This window comes from Erythrolamprus reginae, chromosome 9 (assembly GCF_031021105.1).
Source record: "Erythrolamprus reginae isolate rEryReg1 chromosome 9, rEryReg1.hap1, whole genome shotgun sequence".
Lineage (NCBI taxonomy): Eukaryota > Metazoa > Chordata > Lepidosauria > Squamata > Dipsadidae > Erythrolamprus > Erythrolamprus reginae.
In genome coordinates, this window is record NC_091958.1 from 48,619,479 (window position 1) to 48,636,422 (window position 16,944).

At 41.7% G+C, this 16,944-nt stretch overlaps 1 protein-coding gene across 1 annotated transcript; it reads right to left on the reverse strand.

Annotated features, from left to right (window-relative positions):
• Nucleotides 1-1,422: 1,422 nt before the first annotated feature.
• Nucleotides 1,423-16,243, reverse strand: ARL6IP1 (ARL6 interacting reticulophagy regulator 1). The gene is made up of 6 exons (XM_070761138.1): nucleotides 15,982-16,243; nucleotides 12,444-12,577; nucleotides 8,993-9,112; nucleotides 6,020-6,137; nucleotides 4,536-4,620; nucleotides 1,423-3,541 (listed from the first exon to the last, which is right to left on the reverse strand). Exons 1-6 carry the CDS (start codon nucleotides 16,015-16,017, stop codon nucleotides 3,423-3,425), a joined length of 612 nt encoding a protein of 203 aa, XP_070617239.1. The 5' UTR covers nucleotides 16,018-16,243; the 3' UTR covers nucleotides 1,423-3,422.
• Between the last annotated feature and the right edge of the window lie 701 nt (nucleotides 16,244-16,944).

The following is a 16,944-nucleotide window of genomic DNA, read 5'->3' on the forward strand; positions in this document are numbered from 1 at the left end:
GTTTGTTGTGTTGTGGGAGTTTCATCACTGGAAGAATTTGAGACTGGACTGTCATCTGTCAGAAATGATGTAGGGTCTGCTTGGACAGGGGAATTGGACATGACCTCCAAGGTCCCTTCCAACTCTATGTTATCTTTTTTTAATGTAAGGGAATTGCAGTGACAACATGACTGCCCCACACCCAACAAGGCAGTACAGAATTCTAATAATTATATGAGTAATTTTGTCCTGGGAATCTAAACTTCAGTGACTTTGTCCTAGGAATGTAAACTTGTGTCAAGTGTGAATGGTAGAATGTACTTTTCAGTAAATCTTAAAGCAAGATTTCTTAAATTTGACAACTTCAATATATGTGTACTTCAATTGCTTTTTGAGGAAGAGAGAAATGAAAAATTAATTGTTCTTGGAAACATGTTGAACGAACCATGGTTTGATCAATCTAAATGTAATTTTGCAGAACAGCCGAGCCTTAAATTTAAAAGTCAGATGTCTATGAAGATTCTCAAATCATCCAGATCATGGATTTGTCCGGAACGTTCTTTTTCAAGAGGCAACTGGACTTTCCGGTTTTTCTTTGAAGATGATTCACTTCTCATCCAAGAAGCTTTTTCAGCTCTGATTGGATGGTGGAGAAAGGATTTATTCTCCTTGCAGACAGCTGGTCATTTGCATTCTCTGCAGAATGCAGAAAGTTGTTGCCTCTTGAAAAAGCACCTTTGGGACATTTAAAAGTCAGTTTTTAACCCAGATAATTTGTCTCTCAATGCTGTGCTCAAAGTGCAATTATAGAAATAAGCTGGGATTCGATATTACTGACCCAAAAATGGTGTACAGCTTGTCAATAAGTAAAGAGCAAGTTAAGAAAAAATGAGAAGAAACAAACTATCAAGATCTCAGCAACAATGAAATTACAGTAATTATATATATATATACATGTAATTTATGTATAGAAATAATAATTTTTAAGTTACCAATACTAAAGATAACCTTAACATAAGGCGGTAAATAAATAATAAACTTATGGATAAATTCTTAATTAACCAAGAATGACGGAACACCGACAACTCAATATTGGCCGAATAACAAAATGAAACTTAGACTTTTGTCTATTGCTCCTTTAATTTTCCTTCTTCCTCCCCACAAAACATGAAATAAGTTAAAGATAACATAGTATGTGATTTTTTTTCTTCCTGTTTTTGTTTTGTTTTGGTTGTTGTAATTGTTGTTGTTTTTGACTATGGTTCTCCGGTTGTATGTTATATGTTTTTTTAATGGAAAAACTTTAAAAAATATCTTTAAAAAAAAAAAGATCTCAGCAGCTTACTGAGAATAGCAGACAGGTTTTGCTGTGGGGTTTCTGGATAATTATTAAATAACTAGAGACTGGGGCTGGCATTGACCTTCAATAAAACTTTACTCACATTTTTCTTCTATTCACATTTTTATTCAACTTTTAGTTTCTTAAATATACATTAACATCCATCTATATTACACATTTAACACAAAGGAAAGGACATAAAATGACCAGCACGCAAAACTTATCCTAACTTCCACTCCACATGTACTGTCCTACTTTTACACGTGGGGAGCTTCTTTCCTCTTACAATATCGTTTTGCTCATTTAAAACACTGCATTACAATCCAAGGAAAAAATAATTAAAAAGAGAAAGGGAGTGACAGTAGTGTGCTTTTAAAAAAAACCTAAACTAAAAATGACTTCTTCAAATCAATTTATCAAAACACTTTTTGTCATTTGCTTGTGCTTCTGCTATTGTTTTACTAGAATGAAAGGACGCACATTTTAGAGAAATAAATTGTTGTGACAGGGCTCTAATCTCAAAGTCTTCACCGGACAAAGATACAGCCTTTCTTACTCTTAGGAACGTTGAGTAGTATTTAAGTAACTATCCAATATCTAAAAGTAAAGTTGCTAAAAGTGAAAGGCATTCCTACAATGTTGAACCAATTTGGCATTCTCAAACAGGAGAGTTTAATTTCTTCAAAAGTAAATTCTAATACCACAAACCACTATGGGTTTGGTATCATATTGAAATTAATTTATCTGGAGCTCTGTGTAGCACTAGATTCTAATAAGTTATTACAACTACAGTAATTAAATCTCTCAACCAAATATCTGCATTGCCAATAATTACCTTGTGCCTGTTTCTCATCCCACACTTATTAGTCCAGCAACAGCTACTACTGGCAAAAGCAAATTTTGCCATGGAAAAAAAGGATCAAGATAATTTAGATGTGCTTAAGCCCAGCAGGGAATAATACTTTTGAGTGAGCTGGGTAGTTTTTATGTTGATCATCACCGTATCACTATGGCATATTCATATTAATTCTAGGCAAATAAAGGAAAAACATGGTCCAACTTATCCAGCCAAACCAATTTTGCCCAAAACAGATTTTTTTTTTAAAAAAAAATGTGCTCCTTTATTTAATTGAAAACTGTAAAAATTTATAGTGATAGCTTATTACTTTGAAGGAGACAGATCTAAGGCAATAATCTAAAAGTATTACATTTCCTAACAACCCTTAATTTTCTGGAAAGAAAGCCTAAAGGTAATTTAAAAACAACAAGAAAGCATTAAGGTTCCTCGACTGCTTTCAAACTGCGAATAATACTGTTCATTCATTTGAAATTATAAAATTTAAATTCACATTGGAGACAAATAGGACATAGTTATTTTCATTCAAATTAAAAGCAAAATAGCAATAAGAAAACAAATGTGTTCACAAGATGGATGCATCAAGTATTTTTCAACACATTTTTAGACGATGTTTGTTAAAAATCATGAGAACAAGACATCAAAATTACAGCAATTTAAACAAAATAAAATAAAAAGCTGATTTCGCTTTTTAAGCCTGTTTCCTGTATAGTTCCAGTGCAATACATTTTTATTACAGAGATAGGGATTAACATTGATGCACAATTCTAGCAGCCTTCCTTATTCAAATCACTGTAATCCACAATTTAAAATATGAAATTGTATTCATTTAATCTGGAGGATATTGCCAAATAAATCTGGTCAGTCCAGTGTGTCTCCATAAAACACTTAGAAGGGATACAGAAAGTTCAGCTATCTTTTACACCAAAAATATTAACACAGGATAGCCCCACACAATTATAATCAGCTTACCATCACCAATAATTATTGATCTCACAGCCTTATTACACTAGAGATTGCTAATCACACTTACTAGAAGAAGAATGACGTCTGTGTTAACACATTGCATTTAATGTGTGGTTTGGGGACCACGTGGTTGGGAGTTGTATACAGCAGAAAAAGGTCCCACGTTAAAGTTAAAAAGGCAATGGCTGGTATAAGCACTTCTATACTATTAAATACGCAGCGAGTCATCTGAATTGTTCCCAGAACAGAATTATATATTTGGGCGAGGGAGCAAGCGACACTTCATTCGTTTTTCTTTTCTTTGTGCTTCAGGAGTTTGTTGACCTCTCTTTTTGCCATTCCAGCGTATTTGGAAATTACCCCGTGTTTGTTTAATCCAGGAAACAACAAGACGAAGCACACTTTAAAAAAAGCAAAATTATTATTATTATTATTATTATTATTATTATTATTATTATTATTATTATTATTAATTAGATTTGTATGCCGCCCCTCTCCGTAGACTCGGGGCGGCTCACAACACAATAAAACAGTTCATTAACAAATCTAATAATTTACAATTTAAAATATTTTAAATAAAATAAAAACAAGTTATCATTTTAAGTCTTTTTCAGTTCCAGGTTTGATTTCTGCATTTGCTACTTTAAAAGTTCCCACCTGCCTGCAGATGACAACTACATTTCATCCCAGGCCTGTTGTGGTTAGCCCTGGCCCAGCTCCTGCCCCAAGGATTGTGGATGTGGGGGAGACATCCACATGCTGCAGGCCTGTTTTGCCCCCAGTGGAATCTGTTGATGAAGGCTCCTCTGACCAAGAAGACATGAGTGACAGGGAGGAGGAGAGTGGGGCAGACAGCTCAGAAGGAGATCAATTATCTAGCTCCTCCTTGGATTCAGAACAAGAGTTAATGATACAGCCACACATGCGGAGAGCGATGCATAGGCAACAACAACCGAGAGATTATTATCAAAGAAAATGAGGCCACCTGTGGTTGAGTGGGGCTGTGGTGATTAGTGAAGGATTATCTGATCGTTGTGTTTCGTGACTGCTTTACTGACTGACTTTTTGTGTGCTGATTTTTCCCCGCTTTGAAACTAAACCAGGGCAAAGTGTGTTTCACTTTGTGAAAGAAGAAGGACGGTGAATTGCCTCACAGCTGCAAGCTAAGTATCACAAAACTGATAAGGGAGTTGTACAAACTACCAGTTTGTTTGGAGACCAGTGCTCTTTGCTATACCAAAAGAGGGCTTAGTTTATGTGAATTTTCATTATAAAGAACATTGTTTTTAATTTTCAAACGTGCGTGTGTCTGAAATTTGTACCTGTGAATTTTTGGGGAGGAGTGTACCAGAGAGCCCGACAGAACAAGGCCTGAGGGCTTTATCTATTGCTTACCAACAAGATAAGTGAGGAAGAGGTTATGAACTTGTTGTCCTATCCAAGCGATCACAGCTAACAAACACACCATTGTTGTGAAGTACTAGAAGAGAGATCATACAGAATCATTATAAAGTACAGCTTGTGAAGGCATTATAAAATGCTTTATTCAGTTCAGTATTTCCTCTTGGCTGTTAACAACAAAACAGTCCATTGGCTTATTCTGGATAAGATTTTATTTTACATACTGATTCAAAGATGTGATCATCTGACTATCCTCAAAGCATAAATGCATGAAAATACTGTCAGGGACTCCTGGTAAAGTTACTGCTATCAAGTAAAAACAAAATATAATTAGATGGTGTTCTGTCTGGGTCCCCCCAGACGCCAACACCAACCAAAAAGAGTATCCAGACACACTGCTAAAAAGCAAAGGCAGTTTATATAATTGAAAGCAAACAAAGGTAACAAAAACTGTTCTTACAGACAGGAACACTATGAAGCTTCACAGAGGTTTCACGAAGGCCAGGCAATAAAACAGGATTCTTGCTGGCAAAAACAACACTGGAGATAATAAAACCCACGCCTCCCCCAAGTCTTTCAGCCTTCTAGGCCACAAGCCAAGATCAGCGACGCCAAGAATCGAAGCAAGGTCACAGGACTCCCAGTTGATAACTCTCCACAAGACTGTAAGGGCGGGCCTGCCTTTTCAACCCTGCTGAGGAGAACCACACCCAAACCCAGCTGTTGCCAATTCAGGGATGGAAATATCTTTCTAATTGGCCCCTTCTTTGAGCTGCACGTCTCTGCCTCATGTCTATTATAGCCTGTGCGTCTTCATCCAATGAATCCAGGCTACTAGCTGGGGAGAGGCCCCCCCGGGGGTCTCAGGCTGCTCTCCCTCCTCTTCTTCCTGACGTTCCTCTCCCCCGTCTGCCTGGTCCTCCCCCTCCTGGTCACTGTCCTCCTCCTCTGGGCATGGATCTGGCAGAGCTCCAGCCGGTCCCTGAGGAGCCTCAGGCTGAATCACAACAGATGGTAAGTGCACTTTCGAAAGTCCACATTTCAAAACTTAATTTAAATCAAAGATGGATGCTCATTAAATAAATGCAACTCAGGTGAAGCAATTAAAGCCTTTTATTTTATTATCCCAAAGGTGCTTTTTCAAAAGGCAACTGGACTTTTTCTTGAAAAAGTTTTGCTTCTCACTCAAACTCAACTCACTTCTTCAGGTCTGTTTAGTTCTTCGTGAATTGGAAAAGATTCTTGGATGAGAAGAAAGTGAAGTTTTTGGATGAAGTTAGAAGCTTCTTGGATGAGAAGGAAAATGTCTTCAAAGAAAAACAAAGGAAGTAGAGTTGCCTTTTGAAAAAAAAATATTTTGGGGACAACCATGACTTGGACTGAGAATTTCCATAGACTTTGATTTTACTACACAGACTATAGCCTAGACTGAGGTACGTTACGGGATTGGAAGATCTTCTGAAAAACAAATAAATTACCATTTTAGGCTTTTCTTCCTTAAATGTGAAGAGGCGTCTCCACCAGCCAACGATTTTGCGGCGCGTTTTCACCAGGTTGCTGCAAATTTCATGGAAGCGCTGCTGTTGTTCAGTTGTCCTTTAAGAAAGTTTTCAAAGCAAATCACCAATATTTTTCTTCTCCTGAACAAAATGTTCAACCCTGCCTACACATTTATCATTCATTCATTTATTTATTCGATTTTTATGCCGCCCTTCTCCTTAAACTCAGGGCGGCTTACAACATGTTAGCAATAGCACTTTTTAACCAAGCCAGCATATTGCCCCCACAATCCGGGTCCTCATTTTACCCACCTCGGAAGGATGGAAGGCTGAGTCAACCTTGAGCCGGTGATGAGATTTAGGTTAGATTAGATTTATTGGATTTATATGCCGCCCCTCTCTGCAAACTCGGGGCGGCTCACAACAACAATAAAAAACAGTACAGTATATAATACCAAATCCAATGCCCACCCATCTAGTTACAATTTAAAATTAATAATCTCATAAAAACAGTATATATAAAAAACAGGCACACAGTCAATCAATCAACAAAACAACATGGGCAAGGGGGAGGTGTTTTGAACCGCTGGCCTACAGATCTACAGTCAGCTTTACAATTTAAAATTAATAATCTCATAAAAACAGTATATATAAAAAACAGGCACACAGTCAATCAATCAACAAAACAACATGGGCAAGGGGGAGGTGATTTGAACCGCTGGCCTACAGATCTACAGTCAGCTTCAGTGACCTGCAGTAAAGCACTCTACCTGCTGCGCCACCCCGGCTCAATTTACTCTCCTTCCACTTTTCCTACACCCGCAAAGTATCTCCTTGGCCTTATTACCCCTGGCTATTATGTTAGGTTTTCCATACATTTAAGATCTTAGTTGATCCAATATATTCTATGTCACTATTTGTATTATATAGAATCTGCATCCATTCACACTGACCACATTGGGATGTAGAACATATTGCAAAGTACAAGCAGAAGTTTAATTTAGGGTGGCAGTTTTCCATTGAATATTTATTTGGTTCGTACCCTACTTTCTGTAACAGGAACTTAAGGGGTTTACATACATAGTGCTATCTCCTTCCATTTTATGTAGCTGGGTCAGCAAATGCAATGCTCTCTACATGGGGCTACCTTTGAAAAGTGTTCGGAAACTTCAGATCGTGCAGAATGCGGCCGCGAGAGCCATCGTGGGGCTTCCTAGATTTGCCCACGTTTCTGCAACACTCCGCGGCCTGCACTGGCTGCCGATCGGTTTCCGGTCACAATTCAAAGTGTTGGTACTGACCTTTAAAGCCCTACATGGCATTGGACCAGAATACATCCGGAACCGCCTTCTACCGCACGAATCCCAGCGGGCAATAAGGTCCCACAGAGTTGGCCTTCTCCGGGTCCCGTCGACCAAACAATGTCGTTTGGCGGGCCCCAGGGGAAGAGCCTTCTCTGTGGCGGCCCCGGCCCTCTGGAATCAACTCCCCCCAGAGATTAGAACGGCCCCCACCCTCCTTGTCTTTCGCAAATTACTCAAGACCCACCTTTGTCGCCAGGCATTGGGGAGTTAAGATATTCCTTCCCTTAGGCCATTACAAGTTATGTATGGTATGTTTGTGTGTGTTTGGTTTTTATAATAAGGGTTTTTACTTGTTTTATTAAATTGGATTGTTACATGTTGTTTTTTATCATTGTTGTTAGCCGCCCCAAGTCTGTGGAGAGGGGCGGCATACAAATCCAATAAATAAATAAATAAATAAATAAAATGATGATTTATTTATTTGATTTTTATGCCGCTCTTCTCCTTAGACTCAGGGCGGCTTACAACATGTTAGCAACAGCACTTTTTAACAGAGCCAGCATATTGCCCCCACAATCCGGGTCCTCATCTGCAACAAGGAGGTTCCTTATTGCATTATCTCAAAATATCCTGAGAGTGTGCTAGTGGTGCATGTTATGTTTATTAAGTAAGTAAAATAAGAGAGAGAGAGAGAAACTGAAGAGGAGATTGACTCAGCCCAGGACTGGGCAACCATAGCAACTTTACAACCAGTGGACTTCAACTCCCAGAATTCCCGAGCCAGCAGGAATTGGAAATTGAAGTCCACAAGTTGTAAAGTTACCCACCCAGGACTCAGCCAATGACGAGGTTGGCAATACGGTAGTACCTCTAGATACGAGTTTAATTCGTTCCAGAAGGGAGCTTGTATGTCGAACAACTCGTATCTGGAACAAATGGCTTTTAGACTTTGTTTTTCCCCTCCGAGATAACCAGAAGCAAGGATTCTTGCGCCACCTAGTGGACGCTCGGCTCGTATCCCGAATCTTGGAATACTCGCATGTGAAGCAGCTCGTATCTAGAGGTACTACTGTAGTGGAAAGAGTCAGAAGTAGGCAGATTTTTTTCAAGGAGGGCTGTATTATTCCCAACTTTTTTTCTCTGACCAACACATACAGTTCACACAGTGAAGGGTTGATCAGTGCTCATTTCTTTTGAGTGACTTTCTTTCTCTCTCTCTCTGTGGATAAATAAAGGGAAATATTTCTTCACCCAGAGGGTTATTGGTTTATGGAATTCACTTCCAGAAGAGGTCGTGACAGCTGTCAGGCTTGATAGCTTCAAGGCAGAATTAGACAGATTCATGGATGCCAAGTGTATCATAGATGTTTATTGAAATGGATGTCCATGTGCCGCTTTTTGTTGGGTGAGGCAGGCCCGATTCCCTTGAGTACCATTTGTCAGGGGTCATAGGAAAGGGAGGGTCTTGCCTTCTCTTTCTGCTCAAGATCCCCATGGACAATTGGTGGGCCACTGTGTGACACAGAATGCTGGACTCGATGGGCTTTGGCCTGATTCAGCATGGCTCTTCTTATGTTCTCTCTCCCTCCCTCCCTCCTTCCTTCTTTATTTATTGGAACCATTCATGGATTTCAGTATTCAAACATACCATTTACTGGAGCCAAAGATTCTAGGAGCAAGAGCAGGTACCAGATAGTCAGCCAGACAAAGCAACATGACAAAGCAGGAAACGCCTGAAAGAACAGAGGGGTCCAAATAGTAGATCAACCTGTTGAAACAAAGGGAGAATTGAGAAAGTAATGCAACAATTAAAGCAAAACATATGCAAACCAAACCAAACCAAACCAAACCGGCAGACCTGCAAGTTACCCAACCTTGTGCCATAAAGGATCTGGTGAATAACAACCAGCACTTTTGAATTACACTATTGAAACCCAGTGTACCTTCTTCAGCCATGAGGCTACCTAAGCATACTAATTTGTACACTTAACTAACCTGTTGCATTGTGGACCAGCTGCAACTTCCAAACAGTCTTCAAAGGCAGTACAGTACTTTGCAGTCATCCATACATATCTACCTTTGAAAAATGTTCGGAAACTTCAGATCGTGCAGAATGCAGCTGCGAGAGCAATCATGGGCTTTCCCAAATATGCCCATGTTACACCAACACTCCGCAGTCTGCATTGGTTGCCGATCAGTTTCCGATCACAATTCAAAGTGTTGGTTATGACTTATAAAGCCCTTCATGGCACCGGACCAGATTATCTCAGGGACCGCCTTCTGCTGCACGAATCCCAGCGACTAGTTAGGTCCCACAGAGTGGATCTTCTCCGGGTCCCGTCAACTAAAGAATGTCGCTTGGCGGACCCAGGGGAAGAGCCTTCTCTGTGGCGGCCCCGGCCCTCTGGAACCAACTCCCCCCAAAGATTAGAATTGCCCCCACCCTCCTTGCCTTTCGTAAGCTGCTTAAAACCCACCTCTGCCGTCAGGCATGGTGGAATTGAGACCCTCTTCCCCCTAGGCCTTTACAATTCTATGCATGGTATGTCTGTATGTATGTTTGGTTTTTTATATTAATGGGCTTTTAATTATTCCTAACATCAGACTACTATTGTACACTGCTTTATTGTTGCTGTTAGCCGCCCAGAGTCTCTGGAGAGGGGCGGCATACAAATCCAATCAATCAATCAATCAATCAATCAATAAATATCTAGCTTGCCGCCCCAAATACCCTGGACCAATTCCTTAAAACCAACAAGCTGAAACCTTCCAGGCAACCAAATTAGACTGTTGTGTTCAAGGCAACGTTCAGTTCAAAGCAGTTTCGAGCAATTTTATCCATTAGACGCCTCATATAGGAAGGACAGCAATTTGATTTTTAATTACATTTTGATTTAAAAATTAGATTAATTTTAACCAATGCAACCTTTCTTGTTTCGTCAGAATTGATCTAGTATTTATTGCCAATCATTCGCTGGGTTCTCAGCCAACAATATCATCTGCATGCAAAATTACAAGTCACATTCATGTTCTACCATGACACCTCCAACGTCTCTACAAGCACTGTGTAATTAAACATGTGAAATTCTATCTAGCTTGTAGAAGGCGAAACACGAGGATTAGTATGCATGGTGCACTTTAATTAAAAATTGCAACTGATACATAATAACAAGTCCATTGGATGAAGTGGGAAAGGGGCAGGAACAAGTACAGATATGAAAAAAAATATTGTTTTGCAAAGTACAGTATCTTGTTTCTGCAACAGAAACATAACTTGACTAATGGGAGAACAAGCTTAGCAGGTATTAAGAGGGAGCTGAACCAAAGGGAAAACCTACTGGACTTTGAAAGACACCGAGTTTCATTACCAACCTGTCAAAGAAACTAGGATTGAATTGTAACAACTGGTCTCCTCCCCAACCTAATAATTCTCTAAATATATAGAGAACAAGAGAGGAAAAGGACCAAGAACTCTGAAAGTTTCTTGGAAGGTTTTTTAAAATAGTCTTTATTAATTTTTCAATATTAAAAAACCACTAATACAAAAAACCCTATGGACAAATAAAAATAAAAAACAATAAGACAATATATACATCACGCCCAGGCAGCATTATTTTTATTTTATACTGTGAATATTGCTTTGATTTCTGTATTAGTTGGTGAATATTGCTGCTATAAATCAAATGAATTGTAAATTAAGCCAGAAAAAAAAAATATCTAAATTCAGTAACCAATGGCTCCCATTTATTTTTTTTAAAAAGCTAGTATGTTACAAGGGACAAAGTGCATCATCTATTTTGACACTTAGAACAGCTACATGTTTGCACAAACATGAATTCAATGGCTGCAAAGGAAACATTCCTCTGGGAGAGAAAGTCCGCAGTGGGGAAAAAAACGGGTTCAAAAGTTTTTCTTACAACCCTGCGTGTTTAACACTAGACATAACTTCAGCCATGTGATTGATAACACCTTAATTGTGGTTCTGGCACAACACAGGGCTGGGAGTCTTCAAATAGTTCCCAAACAAGGAAATGTAAGACTGTTGAGTTCTCAGAATGTTTTGCATTTAAATAAATTATTCTAACCTCTTTTAACTTCATCCTGTGACTTCGAGTCACGGTAAAGTTTAACGCGAGCGATCTGTTGTTTTCCAAATTCAGATTTTATGCTGGTGTTGCGGGGTTTCCCCCCCACCCCTGCCCTCTTTTGGCAGCAGTTAGAAAGTAGGGCATAAGCATGTTCTAGGGGAACACTACCAGCACTTTCTGTATCTGCAATCCGTCATGCATCTCATTTCATAAGTTCTGCCGAGAGATCAGCTGCCTTCGGCTTATTTCTGCTGTCACTCAGCCAGCAGGTCTTAAGTTAAGGAGTTCAGTTGAAGAAAAACAGGCTATTGTGTTACCTCTGTCCGGAGGCCAAGCTCTCCTTAAATCTCACAGAGCAGCCATTCCGTTAAGCCAATAATACCTCGTCTTACAAACTTAATTGGTTCCCGGAGGAGGTTCGTAAGGCGAAAAGTTCGTAAGACGAAACAATGTTTCCCATAGGAGGACAATGTAAAGTCAATTAATGCGTGCAAGGACCCCCACACACACAAAAATGGTGCTCCGCTGGACGACATCGACCGGCTGTCGCCTTTTGAAACAACCAGGGGGCTTCTCGGCGTCCTCCCGAACCTGAACGCCAAACCCGAACTTTTGCCGAACTTCCGGGTTCGGGAGGCCGCCGAGAAGCCCCGCCGCCCAGCTGTCGCCTTTTGAAACAGCCGGGGGGGCCTTCTCGGTGTTCTCCTGAACGCCGGACCCCGAAGTTCGGCAAAAGTTTGGGTTCGTCGTTTGGGTTCAGGAGGACGCTGAGAAGCCCCGCCGCCCGGCTGTCAGCTTTGCAAAAGAGCCGCGGAGCTGTCGGGCCGGTCAGGAGGCTCAAACGGAGGTGGGGAATCCCAATAGGGAATTCCATGTGCGGAGCTTTGACGTCATGGAGACGTCCTTCCTGGAGTCTACGTTTCAGCCGGCCAGGAAGGACGTCTCGAAAACATACCTACCAATTCAGTCAAAATAATTATTGGAAAGTAATGTTAAAGTGATGTAACTTACAGAAAGATAAGAGAAACAGCAGAAAGCATGGCAGCTGGAAACCATGTTTTTTCCCAGCGAAGGATCTTGTCAGTCACCAGGATCACTTCACCCCATCCCTGCAACTGTTCTTCCAAGCCAGCTGTCTCTGCGGCCTGCAGCAAAATATTAAAAGGTATGTACATCTCATAAGGAGGATATTTTAAAATAATGACATCTGCAAGATTTCTTTCTTGATGTTAAATTTAGAATAATTTATAACTGAAGACTTGTAACTGTGGGGAGGGTGAGAACCGTCAGAGAAAAGATCTGAGTTTAGCTAAATGTTGTGTACCAGGCCTTGCTGAATCACTGGAACAAATTTGGTACCCTTAACAAAACACCTGGCTTGTTCCTCTTCCTATTACCATAGCTATCTTAGCAGATAAGTTAGCTCCTACCCTCAAAACGCCGCTACAGAGCACTGCACACCAAGACAACTAGACACAAGAACAGTTTTTTTCTGAACGCCATCACTCTACTAAACAAATAATTCCCTCAACACTGTCAGACTTTCTACTAAATCTGCACTTCTATTCTACTAGTTTTTCTCATCATTCCCATCACCCATTTCCTCCCATGTTGACTGTATGACTGTAACTTGTTGCTTATATCCTAAGATTTTTATTAATATTGCTTCTTCATTGCTTATTTGACCCCTATGACAATCACTAAGTGTCGTACCACATGATTCTTGACAAATGTATATTTTATTTTATGTACGCTGAGAGCATCTGCACCAAGACAAATTCATTGTGAGTCCAATCACACTTGGCCAATAAAATTCTATTCTATTCTATTCTTATTTCTTGAAACCATAGAGGAAAATCCACAGTTCTGTCAGAAAAACCAGCAAAATGAAACTCTTTTTTTAAATCCTTTAAATAGCTCTGGGCATATATTAGTTCAGCAAGCAAGAAGTACATTTGCAGAAAAGGAATATGGTGTTATATAATTCAGCAGCAAGACATGTAAGGAAGGTCTACCAAGTACTGCATTTTTCAAAGGGAATTTTTCCTTAAGGCTCGCTCACCTTCAGTGATCTTGTAGGGATGCAGGCTTTCACAACAACTGTCAATCAAATGGCAATGAGATACCTAACTAATGGGTGTGGGAAGTGAAAGTGGTTATGCTCTGTAACACTAGTTGGCAGCCCACATGCAGACAGAGAACCAGTTTGCTGTGTATAGTGGTACCTCATCTTACGAACATAATTCCTTCCGTGACGAGGTTCGTAATTAAGATGAAATAATGTTTCCCATAGGAATCAATGTAAAAGCAAATAATGTGTGCAAATCCTTCAGGAAAATCCCAAACTTTAGAAGGGAGGCGAACGGAGGGCAGGGAGGAGCAGCGAAAGGGGGCGGGTGGAGGAAGCAAGGCTAGCAGGGTGCTAGCGAAAGGGTGTGTGGGGAGGAAGGCAAGGAGGGGTGCCCCTCCCTTTTCTTCAAAACACACCCTTTCATTGCCTCTGCAAGCACTCTGTTCTCCTTGCTTTCTTAATGCAAACTCTTTTGCTCTTTCCAAGCCGCCCCTCCCTTTTCTTTCTTCAAAATACACCCTTTCATTGCCTCTGAAAGCACTCATTCTGGAGTCTGGAGGCGGGGCATCCCAGCAGCGGCGGCTTGGGTTCGTAAGGTGAAAATACTTCCGAAGAAGAGGCAAAAAAATCTTAAAAAACAGCAGGCTCGTATCTCGAAAAATTCGTTAGAAGAGGCGTTCGTAAGACGAGGTACCACTTTAATGGTAAACATTCTGACCTAGAAACAAGATACAGTAATCGCGAGTTTTAGGCTTCCCTTGGGCATGTCCAATATAATCTAATAATCGTCATTTCCAAGGAAAGCTGGTACCCTCCAAACAGTTGGAGGTCACAATTCCCACAATCCTCAGCCTGATGCAGGGAATACAGCCCTCCAGGCAGGCCCCCTCAGCATTATCTCAAGACGTGGGGAGAATAACTCCCATAAGAACCAGTTTAGTGTAGGGTGAAGGTGCTAGAAACCAGGAGATGGTGAGTTCTAAACCCATCTTAAGACATAGAAGCAGTTGGGTCACTTTGGGACACTCCTACTCTTATTATTAGTAAGAACTGTGGCAAGAAAGTCGCAAAATGGGGCAAAACTAAGTGTTGAAATCTTCCAGATTGGTTTGGCCATTGCAGGACAGGCTATCTGGAGGGCAGGAAACAACCATGCTGGTCCGGCAGGGCTTTATCAAAGTAGAAATAGAATAGAATAATAGGAATAGAATTTAGAGAGTGGGGTGGAATAGAATATAAATAATAGGAACAGAATATAGAATGGAGTGGAATGAAATGAAATAGAATATAAATAATAGGAATAGAATATAGAAAGTGGAATGAAATAGAATATTAGAAATAATAGGAACAGAATTTAGAGAATGGAATAGAACACAATAATATAAATAATAGGAATAGAATATAGAAAGTGGAGTGGAATGGAACAGAATACGGTAATATAAATAATAGGAATAGAATATAGAGAGTGGAGTGGAATAGAATACCAAAGTTGGAAGGGACCTTGGAGGTATCCTAGTCCAGGGGTGTCCAACCCTGGCAACTTTAAGTTAGAACTCATGTTCTAACCAACACCACCCTTAGGAGGTCTTCTAATCTAGTCTATCTCAAGAGATCTTTTAGTCCAGGGGTAGGCACAGTCAGCTCTTCTATGACATGTGGACTTCAACTCCCAGAATTCCTGAGCTAGCATGGTTGGCTCAGGAATTCTGGGAGGTGAAGTCCACAAGTCATAAAAGAACCGACTTTGCCTACCCCTGTTCTAGTCCAACGCCCCCTATTGAGGCAGGAGACCCTATATACACATCTTTTCAGACCAAAGAGCGTCCAACCTCTTCTTAAAATTTCCCAGCGTTGAGACACACTCACCATTTCTGGAGGGCGAGGGACGGTGGGGGGGGAGGGCTCAGTTTGCGCAACTCCGCGTTAATTACAAGCTAAGCAAACACGGGGGGGGGGGCACAACCCGCTCGGCCTCGCAAGGTCACTCCTGCCTTCCTCTCCCCTCCCCCCCGTTCCAAACTCTTGAATGCAAATCCAGCTCCTGCCGAGCTAGTCAGCTCAGGCTTCCTCGTCTTTTCTTTTTTTAAATGAATCGGGTGGAGCGCGAACGTGCGAAGGCGGCCGCCCTTTTTTCCCCGTGCAAATGAGTTCCCCCCTGCTCGAAAATGCGAAACCTGCTGAAAATATAATGCGCACGCGCGGGCTGCGTTCACACGTCGGGGGTGGAGAAGGGGGGGCTCTGCGGACGTCTTGTTCTTTTTTCCCCCCCTTCCCTTCCAAGCGGTTGAGGGACGAGCGGCGTATGTTTAAGAAGCCTTCCCCGCACCCGCCTCTGGCTGACCAGCCTTTCTTCCCGCCCGCCTCAGACGCGCTTCTTCCCCCCACCCCACAACCGCTGGAGCTCCGGCCAGCCGCTTCCTTCGCGTGTAATGTGCCGTCCCCCTGCCTTTCTTCCCCCGCCCGCCCCTCCTCACCCACCAGCAGGTTGGTGCTCCGGTTATCGCCCTCCGCCATTTTGTGCGGCAGCCGCAGCGCGCCTCGTCCTCTCGCCGCTCCTTTGGCCCTCGCGCCGCCTGGCCACGCCCCCTGTTCCCCGAAGCACCGCCTTCCCCGAGGGCCACACCGCTCTCTTATTGGACAGGAGTGTTTCGAGCGAAGGCGGGGAGGGTGGATCTCCCGGGCTTTCCTTTCGGCCGTTGCTCGGGTTGGCGCGTGAAAGGGGTGGGGTGGCAGACAAGCCCCGCCCTCGAATAGGGGGAGGAAATGCCTTTTAACGGCTGAGGGAAGTCAGTGGACGCCCGCGGGAAGGGGGCCTTGGACTCCGGCCCCCATAAGCCCCAACCAGCAGGGCATGATGGGAACTCCTTGAGATTTCTATTCTTTTCAAAGGGAGATTGGACTGCCATTTGTCCGAAATAGGGGTAGGCCAAATTGCCTCTTCTATGACATGTGGACTTCAACTCCCAGAATTCCTGAGCTAGCATGATAGGCTCAGGAATTCTGGGAGTTGAAGTCCACAAGTCATAGAAGAGCCGACTTTGCCTACCTCTGATATAGAAACATAGAAGATAGACGGCAGAAAAAGACCTCATGGTCCATTTTATCGATCTATCAACATAACATAGGTTGAAAGTAGTCTGCCCTTATACTATTTCCTGTATTTTATCTTACGATGGATATGTTTACCCCAAGCATGTTTAAATTCAGTTACTGTGGATTTACCAACGGCTGCTGGAAATTTGTTCCAAGCATCTACTACTTTCAGTAAAACATTTTCTCACGTTGCTTCTGATCTTCCCCCAACTCACCTCAGAGTATGCCCCCTTGTTCTTGTCTTCACTTTCCTATTAAAAAATTTCTTCCCTCCTGAACTTTAATCCATTAACATATTGTAAATGTTTTTGCTCAAGGGGGACTCTACAGATTGAGTTCACTCTTTCC

Excerpts from the sequence above, each read along its gene's own strand:
- ARL6IP1 (XM_070761138.1), bottom strand. The coding sequence starts at position 16,017 with ATGGCGGAGGGCGATAACCGGAGCACCAACCTGCTG. Across the intron at positions 12,578-15,981 it reads ACCGGAGCACCAACCTGCTG|GCCGCAGAGACAGCTGGCTT; the intron begins GTGGGTGAGGAG and ends ATTTTGCTGCAG. Across the intron at positions 4,621-6,019 it reads AGGAAGAAAAGCCTAAAATG|TACTTCACAACAATGGTGTG; the intron begins GTAATTTATTTG and ends TCTCTCTTCTAG.